Raw genomic sequence first — 16337 nt, forward strand, 5'->3', positions numbered from 1 at the left:
AAAAAAAATATGTCAAGTAAACCTTTAGAGATAACACAGTAACACTTAGGTGAATCACGGAATGGTAGCGATGCTGGGATTCTCATACATAAAGGCACTGTAATTAGGGAAGTGTCTGTACTCAGCTACTGAGCAAAGAGTTCTTTTCAGCTAAAGCATCTTTTCAATTCTAAAAGCTAAAGTTCTTTTCAATTAAAGCATCCCCCCTCAGAGGCAGGGCAAAGCTGCTCACACAGTTTGCTCCCACCACAGCCACGCTTGCTTAGAATCTAATCCCTTACCTTATGCCATTCAGTTTGCTGATAGCCAGTACACCGCATTTGTACCATCACTGTCTTCTCTTTGGTCAGTTCAGGCCACATAAATAACAGCAAGAACTTTAGGACACCTGTTTTACATCTGCAATTCTGGAGCAAGGTGTCAAACATATTTCCATATTGCATCTTATTTCAGACCACAGCAGCAGCAAATTCACCACCACTGCTGTAGCTAATAGCAGGTTTACCACTTCCCCAAATTCCACTTGATATTACCAACATAACTGAGATATATGTACAAAATTAGTAAACAAATAATGTTCAGTGATAGTACCTTTGCTAGGCAGTGGAGCAGAGCACCTCGTATCATTCCCATGTGTCATCCGCATCACGTAACAGAGTTAAGTGGTGAAGGATTATTCTGTCTGAACTTGCCTTTAAGGAAAGGAATATCTGGTTGTGGTAGCACAAAAACCAGGCAACAGTTCTCTGCTTGCTTGCAGCAAGCGGGTCAAAAGGGCACAAGAGCACCATGGAAACACAGCAGGCAGTGGCATCCTACCCCTGACCACTGCTGACCTGTCTGAGCTGCTTCTAATTACAGGCACTCCCAAACTGCACAACCCTCAGCATCACCCCCACTAAAAGGGGAAGGATTCAGCCAGGCTGAACACCAGAGTTGTGCACCTACATTCAACAAACCTTTGCTTCTCTTTCATAAGATAGAGACACCAACAAACCAATGTAACTGTGCTAACTCTGCCTTTCTCTGAACAGACAGTCAATAAGAAGAATGCAAAGCTGAGCTCTAACAGTTGCTGTTTTTGAGTATTTTTTGTAGAACTAGGCACTGGCTAAACCAATTATTTTAAAGCTACGAAAAAATGAGATGTGATACATTAATCTGTAAAGTTAGTAAAAATGTATTCATTATATTAAAGTGCACTTTAAAAACTACTGGCCTGACAATCCAGTGGTATGTATTAAAGAAAATCTTTAGTAGGCTCTTTGTGCACAGACTGCCCAAGAGTGCAGGCATCTTCCCTGAATTTGAAAGAGGCAAAAACCAAGCCATTTCTTTGGCTGCCTGGAAGAATCACAGCAGTGTCTATATAATCACAAGACAACCCTGTTTATTTGGTTTCAGGCATAAGGAAGTAAAAGCTTTCAAAATTACACTTCAAAAGATATTTATTTTAGATACCTCTCCCTCTATCCCCCTTTCTCACAACTTAGATGAGCGTAATGGAAGCGTAAGTAAGGGAGAAACTTCTTTTGTTTGAAAGATACAGAGTAGCTTTTCCTCTTAGTGTACAACTGTCCTTTATATGGGGCTTGGGTGTCCAAGAAGTTCGTGTTTATGTCATGATACAATGGGAAAACATGTACAGGTTTCTACCCTAGAAGAGTTTAATTTGCCAAAAGAAAGCAGAGTTCCTTTACGATTAGTGTGCAGTTTTACTTCATCTGTTCAACACAAATCAAGTAGAAAATCTAGTGAGACAGCAGTACTGTCACTTGCGCCCACATCCCCATTCTGTACTGCCACTACAGCTATTTTCCAGGCAATACTCAACATGCTACATGTAATTCTACACAAAAAAATGCTCTAAAAACTTCATAAAGCAAAATGAATTCTATGCCCCATTAGGAACACATCCGTATCACTTACCTATGTACTTAAAGCCTGTGGAGAGAGCAGGAGTTCATATGCAGAGCTGCTATCCAGAACAAAGTTTTAGCAAGATACAGGTAGGTGCACCCCCCATTCATCAGAGCACCAGCCTTTCACACGCCGTCACTTTCACCTACGCTAAGGTGTCACAGTGACTGACCTACCACCGAGATACATCTTCATGTGACGTACAGCAGCTCCTGCAATGACCATGAAAGTTGTTACACACACATCTAAGTGCAATTCTAAGCTCTGGCATAAGTGTTAAGATTACAACACTCAAAAACTTTAGTTAATCATAGCTAGGACTTGTTTTTCCCTCTCTTTCTTTAATTGCTACAGTAATCACACTCAAAATTATTCCACGTTTTTCCACAAACTTACCTTGCTTTTTCAACTATGGAAACGACCCCATTACATGCAGGTTAGTAAGCTTTCCTTGCCTTTATTAGGTTGACCTTCACCCCATTATATGAGTCGATTCCCACTACAGTAATAAAGGTGCCAACATCACCCTTTGGGTAGAAGAACATACACAGAAACAGCGGTCTCATTACCTGTCACTTTCAGTTACTCAATATGTCCTTAAAAAGCCATGTTCAAGAAACAAACGTATGTGTTCAATGTTTCAGTGAGCTTCATCTTTAGAACACGTTCTGGATACTTCTGTCCCCTGCCAAGGATTTCAGAAAATCACAGTGCTCTAAAATTAATTCCTTGACTCGATGACATTTAACCACCATTTTCTGAGCAAAACTGTTTGCAACCTAAATTCCACTGACTAAAGCACCTATGAACAACAAGCCCGCATTCACGGTACTGCCTAGGGAAAAATCTTAAAATATTCTAAAAGCACAGCCTACTAACTTACACAGATCTCTTGCATCTCAACCAATTTATCTTAACTGACCATGTCAGAATGGAAGGAATCCATTAACCTAAAATGGCTGGATTTGCACACAATCGTTAGCAGCTGACTGGTATTCTGAAATCCCTTTCAAGCTAAATGCTAAGACATTTCAAGTATCTTGTCAATGTAATTGTCAACTCCTTCACCTGATTTATACAGGGGGTATATAGCATATTTCAAGTCCTATAAGCCTCTTCCAAAATGGAAAGACATGACAACATCAAGACAGGCATCCCAAATCAGATTGGTGGCTTTATGTTCTCATTAAAACTAGAAAGGAAGAAATTTGTTAGGCTTTTTATCTTCAAAGATAATGTGCTGAAATTAAGGCAACTGCAGCAAATGAAATATTCATCAGTTCCTTGACAATGAGTGTTATCCTACTTCTGTTAAAGCATTAGAACTGAGAAAATAACTGAAAACTTTTTTTTTTCAAAGCTTTTCATCTCTAGTCACAACTTCAGATGTGGCCCAAATTAACAGCAATTTAAAAAAGCAACCATGCGTTTTCACTGTGTTAAGCGGGGGGAGAAGCAGCAGTTACTCACTGCAGCATTTTCTATCATCTCCACAATCCCAAGAACGCTCCATTTATGTGCTACTTTGTTACCTTTAGAGGCAATCCACAGTTGAAACACCACCTTTAGAATACTTCCAGGGAGCAACTTTTCTTCAATGACGACATGTAGAAAAACTTATTTCCTTCCCAGTCACCTCAATTAGAAAAGTAAGGAAGGTTGCCTGTTAACAATACATACATTGCAATTCCTTTGTGAAGATGGGCCAGCCAGATAAATAAAATCTACCGCTCATGTATCACACATCGCAAGTCTCAAGCAACATCCTGGCTTCTGCAAACTAATACAGAAACAACTCAGCTACGTTTTTCTGAGTCTCATCTTCAGTGCAGGCCATACCAAGCACCAAATGACCACCTGTGGACATAGAAGAAAATGGTAACTCTCGTTTCTCTCTTAGAATTCTAACTAAGGAAGAAAAAAAGATCCGCCACTGGTACACAGGCTGCCTTTTTAAGGTTAAGTGTCTTCAGTATTTACGTTCTCATCATTAGGGCAAAAATCAAGAAGAAAATGTTTTCTTACTGCAGCATAACATCTATCAAGTGCTGCTGTAAGCAGCGTTCAGCAGACTGCTGTTAAAACACACCCCCTCCTCCCAGTTCCAGCCACTCTTCAGCTTTCCAAGTCTAACAGCAAGAAACAAAACATAAACAATAGGTGAATTTCATTTATCCTTTAACAGCCCCTTAATAAATACACCATCAAGGCTGTGAAGTTGACCAGACCCTACAAAAATGTTCATGCTAAGATTTCACGAACACTTGGTGACTCCTCTTTTCTAACAGTAGCTAGGAAACCACAATAAAACTTACTTATTCCAAAAAACCTTAAGAAAGTAAACTCACAAAATATTAACAAGAATATTTCAACATTAGCTTTGATAAACAAGTTTAATAATTCACTACTGTACAGAACAGTTACTTTAAAGTTAGACTTCAACAGATAAACATTTTGAGACTTAAAATCCAATTTTCCAAAATCCATACCTACGAATTGTAAGACTTCAACAGCCAGATTTGTTCTGTCTGCCAAGCGTTGTTCTGGAAGTTTGGAGTTGCAGTTTTGCTAAAAACAAGTGCTGTACTGTACTGTACATACCAAATTGCTTTCTTTCTATACCGTATTCTGGACCCGATCACCAATAGTCTATTTCCAATCCACACCAGGTCAGCAGGCAAAGCAAAATCCTTGGTTTGGTTGCTGAGACTTCATCATTCAGGTGATTACTTTCAGGAAGCTGTCACTGATAGCATTACCTCACTTCCACTGTGGCCTCTGATGAGGTCTTTCTATTATACACAGTGCAATTGCTCTGCAATGAAACTGGGCTTCCCTACTGAAGATGATGACTATTAACAGAGGTAGGGTGAAAATCCTTACTCAAGAAGCAATCCAGACCTACACGGAAGTTCCGGACAGGATATAAACACATAACCTGTTACTCTTCATGAAACACAACGTGTGACTGCACAGAATTACCACTCTCTCCATTATAGGCATGAAAAGTGAGTGCATATACATCATAAAACAAACATAAAACTTGTTCCTTTTTCCCAAGAAAAATTCGGGAAACTTAAACCAAATAAGAAAAAATAGAACTCTATTTATTTGCTTCTTAGTTTAAAAGAAGTTAAAATTGGTGTCAATATTGACACAGCAGTTTTTCTTCCATGAGTAAGAGAATAAGTCTGCCACTGCTATGCAATTCAGAACTGCATTTCATGCCTAATCCCCCATATTAATGCAAGTCAGTCCAAACCTGGAACTGTAAAGAATGAAGAAGAATCCATGTTTTGGAGAAAATTACCGTTAAAAAAACCCATAACTTGCAAGTACTTGCAATACAGGAACAGCAAGTATCTTCATTTCAGTCTCATCTGCAGTTTAAAGAGATGGCTCTGCTTTGACAAACAGAAGCTGTCAGGAGGCCCAGTTTAGCACCTTCAGGTGCTGCTGCCAAGTGAGGTGATCTGCCTGGCCAGTCACTGGAAGGCAGACTATTTGGAATTGCTTGCACCAAAAATAATTTTAAAAGTCACGGAGCTTGTGCTTCAATAATAATTCATTTTAGCAAAAGAAATATTAAGAAGATTCAGAGATGGGACAAGGGACTGGGGGAAGAAGCAATTTCCTAAAAGTCATCAGCGTGTGGGGAAGCCTCCCCTGTGGGTACCTCCTCGTCCCCCTCTGAAGCCACCCCTCTCACCCCGAAAATTAGTTCTGTTCCTCTCTCTGCCGCGCTCTCCTCGGCCTGCTGAAGTCCCACCTCTTCCTCCTCCCCTCGGAGCACCGCCTCCACGGTCAGACTTCGACTTGGGTGGTGGTGACTTGGGCCGAAGTCTCTCGATCTCTTCGGTGCAGCCAGTCAGGTGGGAATTTGGAGCAGTGAAATATGAAGAGTACGTTTCTGCATTGAAATTACTGTTTGTGAGGGTGGGTCCTACAGTCAGCCATCCTAAGGAACAAAACCAGAGTCAATGAAAGCAATAACAAATGTCATTCTTGGAGGCTTTCATTTCCTTTTTCCCATTAAGGGAACATTAAAGTGATAGGAACAGATACTTATCTACACACTGGACAGAATGAAAAAGATCATCTCTAGGAAAGTCACAGTTGATAAAAGTTGATTTTACATTAATTTGTAATGGCTTTTTGTGTTGTTTTTTTGTTGTTTTTTTTTTTTTTTGCAGGGTGGAGGGCTGGGGAGGGAACATCCAGGTTGTAGTTTTGCAACACCCCTTCCCACCTGTTCCTATGCTGCATCTTCCAGCTTCTCTGCTGAGATTGCACTGTAAACCAGATAAAAAAATTCATCTAGTTTAAAGACAACCTACTCCTCTCCTTTTTCTGCCTTTTTTCAAAAGGTGCTTGTCTCAAAAAAATCCAATCAAGTCAGCACAGCCAGGAGCACAGCATGCTGTAAACATGCATCTGAAGACAAAATAACAATGCTGCTGCTGAATCCTATGATGCACAAACAGAGCTTAGAGTTAAGTCAATCCATTTATGTACAAACGTAGCAGCCAGTGAGCCCTTCAGCTTTACCACCTGAACCAAGGAGGCAGGCATTTAAATCAAGTACGTTCATATTTCTTTGCAATATGAACTAAAATTGGGTTGGGTCACTTGAAAATGTCACTGGAAATTTAATTTTTAGTTCATCATCTTACTGAAGAAAAACGTGGCTCAGTGATCTCAACAATGTATTTTAGGGAAAACAAGAATTCAAAGAAACACACAAAAAAAACCCCATGTCTGTTTGTTCAGGTTTTCACAGTTCACAAAGCACTGTGAAGATCCACAAATTCAAAACTGAGTAATTCTACACTCAAAATGCTGATTGGTAAGAGCACTGTGCTCTGCCAACTTCTTGAACAAAGAATAGGAGATTTAGAGTATGCAATCCAGTAGCAAGATAACCATTACATTTAAAAAACAAAAGACTATTAGACAAATATGGAACAGTGTGACAGTAACTTACAAGGCTTTACCTACAACAGCACTGAAGTAATGCCTAAATAATATTTTTCTACTTGAAAAAAAATAAGAACAATGCACATCAAGGAAGAAATCCCAGCAATGCAATGCTACGGGCTCATCAAAGAATAGCTGATGATCTCTCTCACTTCTCTATAGTATTGTGAGCAGAAGTGAAAAAACACTTGGATATTATCTTAAGTAAAACACACTACCTACAGCTCACCTACTGATACGGCTCCTTTTCCAACAGCCATAAAAAAACCCAAATGTTTCCTATCATATGTATTATTAGCATTCACATTCAGCAAGCAGGCCACGGTTGGACTTGTATCCATTTCTCCTCTGCCATCCAAACAATTAGTCTCTAATTAGTGGGAAACACTGCTATACAAAACTGCAAGAAGAATCTAAACCAAGAGCAACCACTACACTTTCACCTCTCCACACCTCCTTCCCCTTTATTTCCAAAGGAGCACGTTGTACCATAACTGTTGAGAGACCAACACAGAACCCATCTGTGCAAAGCATGAGCACACTATCCATAACATCAGGTACAAAGACGCTCACTTCAAATACTTGTGGGTAACTGAAAGATACAGGGCACTTGTACTCTATTCCACATAAGATTTTAAGGCAGAAACAGCAGTCTATCCTCCTGCAGCGAAATTCCTTCAAGTACATGATAAATTGAAAAACCTGACTAGTAAGACAAATAAAATGTGGTGACCTTCAATCCAAACAGTACATTTATATGTGTTTTCTACCATGCTAGATTAAACACTCAGTGTAAGACTGCATCTTGAGATACTGACAGTAGGACTGACTCCACGCTCAAGGGAGTTTAAAATCAGTTTAGAAAAAGAAACAATGCTCCTATAAAGTATAACCCCTTGTAATGTGGGGAAAATTAAATGCCAGCTGATTTTTTGTTAATACGCACTGATGAATTGAAGACCAGAATAAGTGAAAAACACTGGTTAAAAAAAACCCTGAAAATGTGATAGCTGTCACAGACCTGCCAAACAGCATGGCTTCCTGACAGAAAGATCTTCACATTAATTAAAAATACAGCTCCTTGAAATCTATTGTCTGACACATTACTTATCTCTGGAAATCTCTCTGGGATACTTTTAAAAACAGAGAGATCTGCTACTGTGTCTTGTAGTGAGAAAGACATTTCGATTTTTATAGCTTCAGTGATGTTCACTTCACTACAGTAATTCCAAAAAGCTGAAGGTCAGTAGGACGGAAATACACGGAGTGTGACCTCACAAGGCAGAAATCACACAGTCCAGTACTCCAGTAGAATACTGAACAATTTCAGCATTTACTTTCAATTACAGATATAGGGAAAACAAAAGCCTAAAGCTCCTTCGTATTGTTCTATGTTTACTTCTAAAAACATTTATGAAAAAAACCAGAAAGCAGTGGTAATCTTAACCTGCGATGCGGACTTGTTCCTATATGCAACAGTAATAGCAGAAATTGGAACCATAACTGTAATATTGCTTGTTATGGTTCTGTATGAAAGGCATGCACGTGAGATCTAAGGGTCTAGCAAAATTTTCTGCTATCAGATCATGTGGGATAGAACATTAACTAGATGAGAAGTCACTTTTTACTATCTAAATACTTGATACCACTAAAGTACTATCACAGCAATGGGAGAATTGTCAAGTGATGCCAAAGTCTTCCCTGCTGCTGAACACTAGGATCATTAGTTGCCTAGGAATCTTCTCCAGCCAGGAAGGAAGAATTCTCTCACTCCCTAGTAGATGCTCACTACAGAAAAGTAACCAAGACAAATAGTCTGGCTCATATGACTCCTTGTTCAAAAAGCTTAGTGAAATAAAATAATTTTACTGTCTGAAGTTGCAGCTACTGCAAAACCTCACAGAAAAAGCATGCACTAAGTCTAAATATTATTATTTTCTCACCTTCCATCAGACCTCGTCAGGTGGTCCCAGATACTGAAGAGGGTTATTAAAGGAAACTAAAATGTAACTACTGACAAACATCACAGGTACCTGGTCGAATTGTACTGTCCCTTCCAAAAAGATGAAGACGCCGTCGTCCTAGGCAGAAATGCTCAATGATGTGGAAAATCTCTACAGGTTTTTCAATATTGCCAATTTCAGGCTCTTCTGTGATAATGAGGTCAATGTCAACATTAGCATGGATGAAGTCACCATCTGTACTGCGACGCACGGTTCCTTTAATGCCCATGAGGCAGTGCTCCTACATACATAGGAAAGAAGAGCACCTGTCACATGCTGCACATACGCCTAATGTTTGAGGAAAGGAAATTCTAGACAGAGTAGATCCTATTTTTAAACACAGAATGTCCTGAAGCATGAACTAGAAAAACAGAACAAGCTGAAATTACCAGCAGAGCCTTTTGAAAACAAAGCAGAGTGTAGCTCAAGCTACTTGGCTTGGTTGGTGAATTACACTACAGAGTACAAGAACTCAAACAGAAGTTGAAGTAAAATATTTGGACCACTTCAATAACAGCAAAATTGGAGCTTTAAGCTAGAAATGCTGAGAAGTCACAATCACAGAATCACAGAATTGTAGGGGTTGGAAGGGACCTCCAGAGATCATCAAGTCCAACCCCCTGCCAAAGCAGGTTCCCTACAGCAGGTCGCACAGGTAGGCATCCAGGCAGGTCTTGAACAGTATGTGTGGTAAAGGTAAGAGTGAGGGAACAGTTCATTTCATCAGCATTCCGATCCTAACTTAATTCATACAAATAATTTTCAAAGCTCCCAGTCATGTAACAGTGAAAATCAGATCTAATTTTTGCAGACCGTAAATTTTGAAAGTTGTTTCAGTGCTCAAGATTAAGGGAAGTGATCCTTCCCTCCCCTCTGCTCTGCCCTGGTCAGACCTCACCTGGAGTACTGTGCCCAGTACTGGGCTCCCCAGTACACAAAAGACAGGGATCTTCTATAGAGTCCAGGGGAGGGGCACAAAGATAATAAAGGGCCTGGAGCATCTCCCCTATGAGAAAAGCCTGAGCGAACTGGGTCTGTTCAGCCTTGAGAGAAGACGAGTCAGAGGGGATCTGGAGGATCTGATCAATGTCTATAAATACCTAAGGTGTGGGAGGGAAAGGGACAAGGCCAGAGTCCTATCCCTACACACCACTGAAAAGACAAGGGGAAATGGCCACAAACTGAAGCACAGGAAGTTCCACACAGACGTATGTGAGAACCTCCCCACAATAAAGGTGACAGAGCCCTGGAACAGGCTGCCCAGGGAAGTTGTGGATTCTCCTTCTCTGGAGACGTTCCAACACCCACCTGGATGTCTACCTCTGCAACCTGCTGCAGGGAGCCTGCTTTGCAGAGCAGTTGGATTCGATGATCTCCAGAGGCCCCTTCCAGCCCCAGCAATTCTGTGATACCTATCTAGAAGACACTGCATCAAAAAACGTAAAACCACTATCAAACTATCTAAACAGTCTCAGTAAATCCTGTCAGCATTAAAAAAAATGTTTGCGAAGTGTAACAAGCACTGCTTTCCTTTCTTCTAAGACATGAAAGATCTGTGGGACTGACTAGTTTGTAGGATTTATGAATAAGAAAGAACCTCAACTGGTTCTTTCTTTCTTTGAGGTACTAGGAACAGCACCTCAACTGGTACAGGACAAAAATGCAGGCTCTACATGTTCATTTCCAGGTACTGTTTATAGGAATACTAAGCTCAAACAAACTATTTTCCCCTGATATCATAAAACACTGATTTACTAAGTGTCTCCATATGACCATAAAAAAGTTGCAGACAATAATGTGTGATCATTTCCAGACTTTCAGGAAGGGTTTTTAAGAGTTAGCAATAAATATGAAAGGAAGAACAGGTGACCCATCAAATACATGCAGCTGATCAAACTGTGTGGATGCTAGGTGGTGTCTGGACCTTGAATGTAACTAAACAGAAAAGCAGGATATGATACCCATTAAGCAGAGCCTCACAGATGTAGCCTTTAGAATTATCCAAAGTCTTATTTTTATAACATATGAATTGCTACTCATTAGTACCTTAGATTCTATAAAAGGTGACATGGCATAAAGCCTCCATCTATGGAGATGCCTAATCTAAACCCAAATAGATAGGAGTTGATATTGTAACTGTTGGAAATCCATCCTGCACAACAGAGCTATTCATTTAGTCAAATCAAGCTAGTTCAATTTTTATATTTATTACATCATGACTTCAACCCAACCTTCCAATGAACAGAAAAATCCTAACAACAGAATCTATTCTCCTGTTAACAAATGCAGTGCCTAAATGGAGTCTAAATCCTCCTGTATCAGTTTTAGCCTCTCCCTCATGGGCGAGCTGCACATATTTGCAATACTATGCACAATAAACATGCAGTACTCACACTTAAAAATGTTTATAGCTAATACATCATACTTTCAAACAAGCTTTAGATTAATACAAATGCAAGCCAAAGAAAAACTGAAGATATCTTAAATAGAAGCTTATAGTCCAAAAAACTTGCAAATCGGAGAGTTGAGGCTGTTTAGCACTAATGAATGATTAATGAACATAGAACGAGCCTGAGGTTAATGACACTTTATCAGCCAACTCTATCTTCAGTAATGCTGCCACAGTTGCATCCAGACATACACAGAATAATTACTTACTAATCCTACTAGCTTTTTTCTAAGGTCTTGAGTAAGATACATTCCAGTCTCTTAAATCAGCATACTTTTTTTTTTCCCCCCTCTGCATCTCTTCCAATAAGAAACTCTACAGCACGTACCTATAAAACTGCTGAGCTAAAACTAAGCTGACTAACTCTGTCACTAGTGTGGGACACTCTGACATGGTTCCATGTTTTATGGTGTTTTTGGGGGGGTTCAGTATTCCACATCAAAACATCATGTAGTGTACGGGGCATTAAAGTGCTAATGCCCCAATCCCAGCTACCTATCCCTGTACATTACAGCAGTCACAGGATCTGGCCCTTCCGGGTGGGGGGGGCGCTCTCTTGCTGCCTTGCAGTGGGTGCTGGAGGGTGCTTTCCTGGCCGTTCCAAGCTTTTCAGGTTTGACTCGGTCCCGGGAACTCTCTCTCTCATTTTGTCTGATTTATTAATCTCAATTTCAATTAAACTGTATTATATTGTGTTATTTTGTATTCCAGTATTATAGTAAATAAGTTTTCCTCCATAGATTGTTGCCGCTGTTCTTCTCCTCCCTTCCTTCCTTCCTTCCTTCCCATCTCTGTGGGACTGGGGTGGGGGAGGGAGGGCAGTGGCCTGTTGCCTCCTGTCACGGACGTAGATTGATCTAGTCAGCTCTGTGACAGATTTTGGTGGAGAATGCGGGCATAACTGCTTTTTAGCTTTTAGAACGAATCTCTTTTTCTCTCTGCTCTTAGAGAGCTTCGTTAGGGAGCATTATCAGTAGTTAGGTTTCTGTGCTGGAAAACCTGACCTTGAAAGATTAGGCGTACTGCCAGTGTTCTGGAATATTTGTAAACTTTGAGCATACTCAGTCTGAGTAGTGCTTTTTTTTTTTTCTTTTTTTTTTTTTTTTGCCCTCCTCTTGTTAGCTTCAATTCATTAACCCCTTTTTAGCAGGCACCAGCAATGAACCCACTCATTATCATGGGGGTGCTGGGTGAAGGATTAAAAGCAATGGTGTTATTCACAACCTACTGGCCAATAATCCATCTCACACTTGTGTGTTGTGGAATTGCATTCATATATAACTACCTAATGGCCACTGATGGAGACACCTATATTTTATTTATATGCAATGTGATATGATTTGAATTTTGACATTTACATCCTAGAAGGAATGGCTAATTTCACAAACAACTACATCCCAAATGGAATAGCTAATTTTACAAACAACACTATGTTCAGACCAGTCTCCAGGTTTTCTTCTTGGTTTGTCAAACATTTTTCAAATCTTGAATTAATACTCATGTTGGTGTGCGTGTCATTAAGTTCTCTGATTGTGTTCATAATTGTGAATAATAAGAGGAAGAAGTCTCCTCCAAAACCAGAGAATGATGACTGGCAGGGAATATGGAGAGGTTTAGGAAAGGTCTTAGAAGCACGGGGACCCACAGTATCATGGGACTTTACTCTTGAACACCTGTGGGATCCTGAGAAACTAAGCCAGTATTTGAGCCAGGGAGTGATCAGCAAAACTCACTCGCCTTTTAACAGCCCCATATGGCCAGTGTGTAAAGCCAGTGGAGAATGGAGGCTGACGGTGGACTACTGTGGCCTGAATGAAGTCACACCCCCACTGAGTGCTGCTGTGCCGGACATGTTAGAACTCCAGTATGAACTGGAGTCAAAAGCAGCCAAATGGTATGCCACCATTGACATTGCTAATGCCTTCTTTTCCATTCCTTTGGCCAAAGAATGTAAGCCACAGTTTGCTTTCACATGGAGGGGCATTCAGTATACCTGGAACCGTTCGCCCCAGGGGTGGAAACACAGCCCGACCATTTGCCATGGGTTGATCCAAACTGTATTGGAACAGGGCAGTGCTCCTGAGCACCTGCAGTACATTGATGACATTGTGTGGGGCGATACAGCAGAAGAAGTCTTCACAAAAGGAGAGCGAATAATCCAAATTCTTCTGAGTGCTGGCTTTGCTATTAAGCGAAGCGAAGTGAAAGGACCTGCCCAAGAGATTCAGTTCCTACGTATAAAGTGGCAAGATGGCCGTCGTCACATCCCGACAGATGTGATCAACAAAATCACTGCTATGTCTCCACCCAGTAGCAAAAGAGAGACACAATCTTTTCTGGGTGCAGTGGGCTTTTGGAGAATGCACGTTCCAAACTACAGCCTCATTGTAAGCCCCCTTTATTATGTGACGCGAATGAGAAATGAGTTTACATGGGGCCCTGAGCAGAAGCAAGCTTTTGAACAGATTAAACAGGAGATAGCCCGTGCCGTGGCCCTAGGACCAGTACGGACGGGACAGGGTATAAAGAACATCCTCTATACTGCTGCTGGAGAAAACGGTCCCACTTGGAGTTTGTGGCAAAGAGCCTTGAGAGAGACCCGAGGCCGACCCCTGGGATTCTGGAGTCGAGCCTACAGGGGGCCGGAAGAGGGCTACACTCCAACTGAGAAGATCTTAGCTGTGTATGAGGGGGTTCGGGCTGCTTCTGAAGTAATTGATACTGAAACACAGCTTCTTCTGGCACCTCGACTGCCAGTGCTGAACTGGATGTTTAAAGGAAAGGTTCCCTCCACCCATCATGCTACTGATGCCACTTGGAGTAAGTGGACTGCACTGATTACACAACGAGCACGGATGGGGAACCTCAGCTGTCCAGGAATCCTAGAGGTCATCATGGACTGGCCTCAAGGTAAAAAGTTTGGAACACCACCAGAAGTATCCCGTGCTAAAGAGGCCCCACCATACAACGAACTACCAGAGAATGGAAAGAAGTATGCCCTGTTCACAGATGGATCGTGTCGTATTGTGGGAAAGCATCGCAGATGGAAATCTGCTGTGTGGAGCCCCACACGACAAGTTGCAGAGGCCACTGAAGGGAGAGGAGAATCCCCAATTCCAGGTACCTCTCCCCATTTAGCAGTAATGAATGATTAATGAACATAGAATGAGCCTGAGGTTAATGACACTTTATCAGTCAACTCTATCTTCAGTAATGCTGCCACAGTTGCATCCAGACATACACAGAATAATTACTTACTAATCCTACTAGCTTTTTTCTAAGGTCTTGAGTAAGATACATTCCAGTCTCTTAAATCAGCATACTTTTTTTTTTCCCCCCTCTGCATCTCTTCCAATAAGAAACTCTACAGCACGTACCTATAAAACTGCTGAGCTAAAACTAAGCTGACTAACTCTGCCACTAGTGCGGGACACTCTGACATGGTTCCATGTTTTATGGGTTTTTTGGGGGGTTCAGTATTCCACATCAAAACATCATGTAGTGTACGGGACATTGAAGTGTCACTGCCCCAATCCCAAGTACCTATCCCTGTACATTACAGCAGTCACGGGATCTGGCCCTTCCGGGTGGGGGGGGCGCTCTTCTTGCTGCCTGGCAGTGGGTGCTGGAGGTGCTTTCCTGGCCGTTCCAAGCTTTTCAGGTTTGACTCGGTCCCGGGAACTCTCTCTCTCATTTTGTCTGATTTATTAATCTCAATTTCAATTAAACTGTATTATCACAGAATCACAGAATCACCCGGGTTGGAAGGGACCCCAAGGATCATGTAGTTCCAACCCCCCTGCCTAGCAGGGCCACCAAACATACACATTCAGATCAGGTTGCCCAGGACCCCGTCCAACCTGGCCTTAAACACGTCCAAGGACGGGGCATCCACAACCTCCCTGGGCAGCCCGTTCCAGGGCCTAACCACTCTCCTAGTAAAGAACTTCCCCCTAACATCCAACCTAAATCTTCCCTCCTTCAACTTAAAACCATTTCCCCTAGTCCTGCTATTGTTAGCCCTTTTGAAGAGTTTACTCCCCTCCTGGGTGTAGGTTCCCTTCAGGTATTGATAGGCTGCAATGAGGTCACCCCGCAGCCTTCTCTTCTCCAGGCTGAACAAGCCCAACTCCCTCAGCCTGTCCTCATAGGGGAGGTGCTCCAGCCCCTTGATCATCTTAGTCGCCCTCCTCTGGACCCTTTCCAAAATCTCAATGTCTTTCTTGTATTGAGGGCTCCACACCTGGACACAGTACTCCAGATGGGGCCTCACAAGAGCCGTGTAGAGAGGGACAATCACCTCCCTGTCCCTGCTGGCCACCCCTCTCCTGATGGAGCCCAGGATCCCATTTGCCTTTCGAGCTGCCAGAGCGCACTGCTGGCTCATATTCAGTCTCTCGTCCATCAGGACCCCCAGGTCCTTCTCTGCCGAGCTGCTCTCAAGGACCACTCCTCCCAGCCTGTACAGGTGCCTGGGGTTCTTCCGGCCCAAATGCAAAACCCTGCACTTTGCCGTGTTGAACCTCATCAGGTTCACCCGAGCCCAGCCCTCCAGCCTGTCGAGGTCCCTCTGAATGGCATCCCTTCCTTCCACCGTATCAACCACACCACTCAGCTTGGTGTCGTCAGCAAACTTGCTGAGGGTGCACTCAATTCCCTCATCGATGTCATTAATAAAGATGTTAAAGAGCACCGGTCCCAAGACAGACCCTTGGGGGACACCACTTGTTACCGGCCTCCACCTGGACATAGAGCCATTGACCACCACCCTCAATTACAATTGAGGCCACCATCCTCAAATACAATTGACCACCATCCTCAATTAACAAATTATATTGTGTTATTTTGTATTCCAGTATTATAGTAAATAAGTTTTCCTCCATAGATTGTTGCCGCTGTTCTTCTCTTCCCTTCCTTCCTTCCCATTTCTGTGGGACTGGGGTGGGGGAGGGAGGGCAGCAGCCTGTTGCCTCCTGTCACGGACGTAG

The 16337-nt window shown here is 42.1% G+C and overlaps 1 protein-coding gene across 1 annotated transcript in view; it reads right to left on the reverse strand.

The window, feature by feature from the left end:
• Nucleotides 1–4294: 4294 nt before the first annotated feature.
• METTL14 (methyltransferase 14, N6-adenosine-methyltransferase subunit) overlaps nt 4295–16337 on the reverse strand; it is a 29958-nt gene continuing 17915 nt past the window's right edge. The window contains exons 10-11 of the mRNA XM_048941866.1: nt 8931–9141; nt 4295–5878 (exon numbers count right to left, since the gene is read on the reverse strand). Coding sequence (XP_048797823.1) covers nt 5565–5878; nt 8931–9141 — 525 coding nt within the window. The 3' untranslated portion in view covers nt 4295–5564. The remainder of the gene's footprint in view (nt 5879–8930; nt 9142–16337) is intronic.

The sequence above is a fragment of the Lagopus muta genome, chromosome 4 (assembly GCF_023343835.1).
Source record: "Lagopus muta isolate bLagMut1 chromosome 4, bLagMut1 primary, whole genome shotgun sequence".
Taxonomy (NCBI): domain Eukaryota; kingdom Metazoa; phylum Chordata; class Aves; order Galliformes; family Phasianidae; genus Lagopus; species Lagopus muta.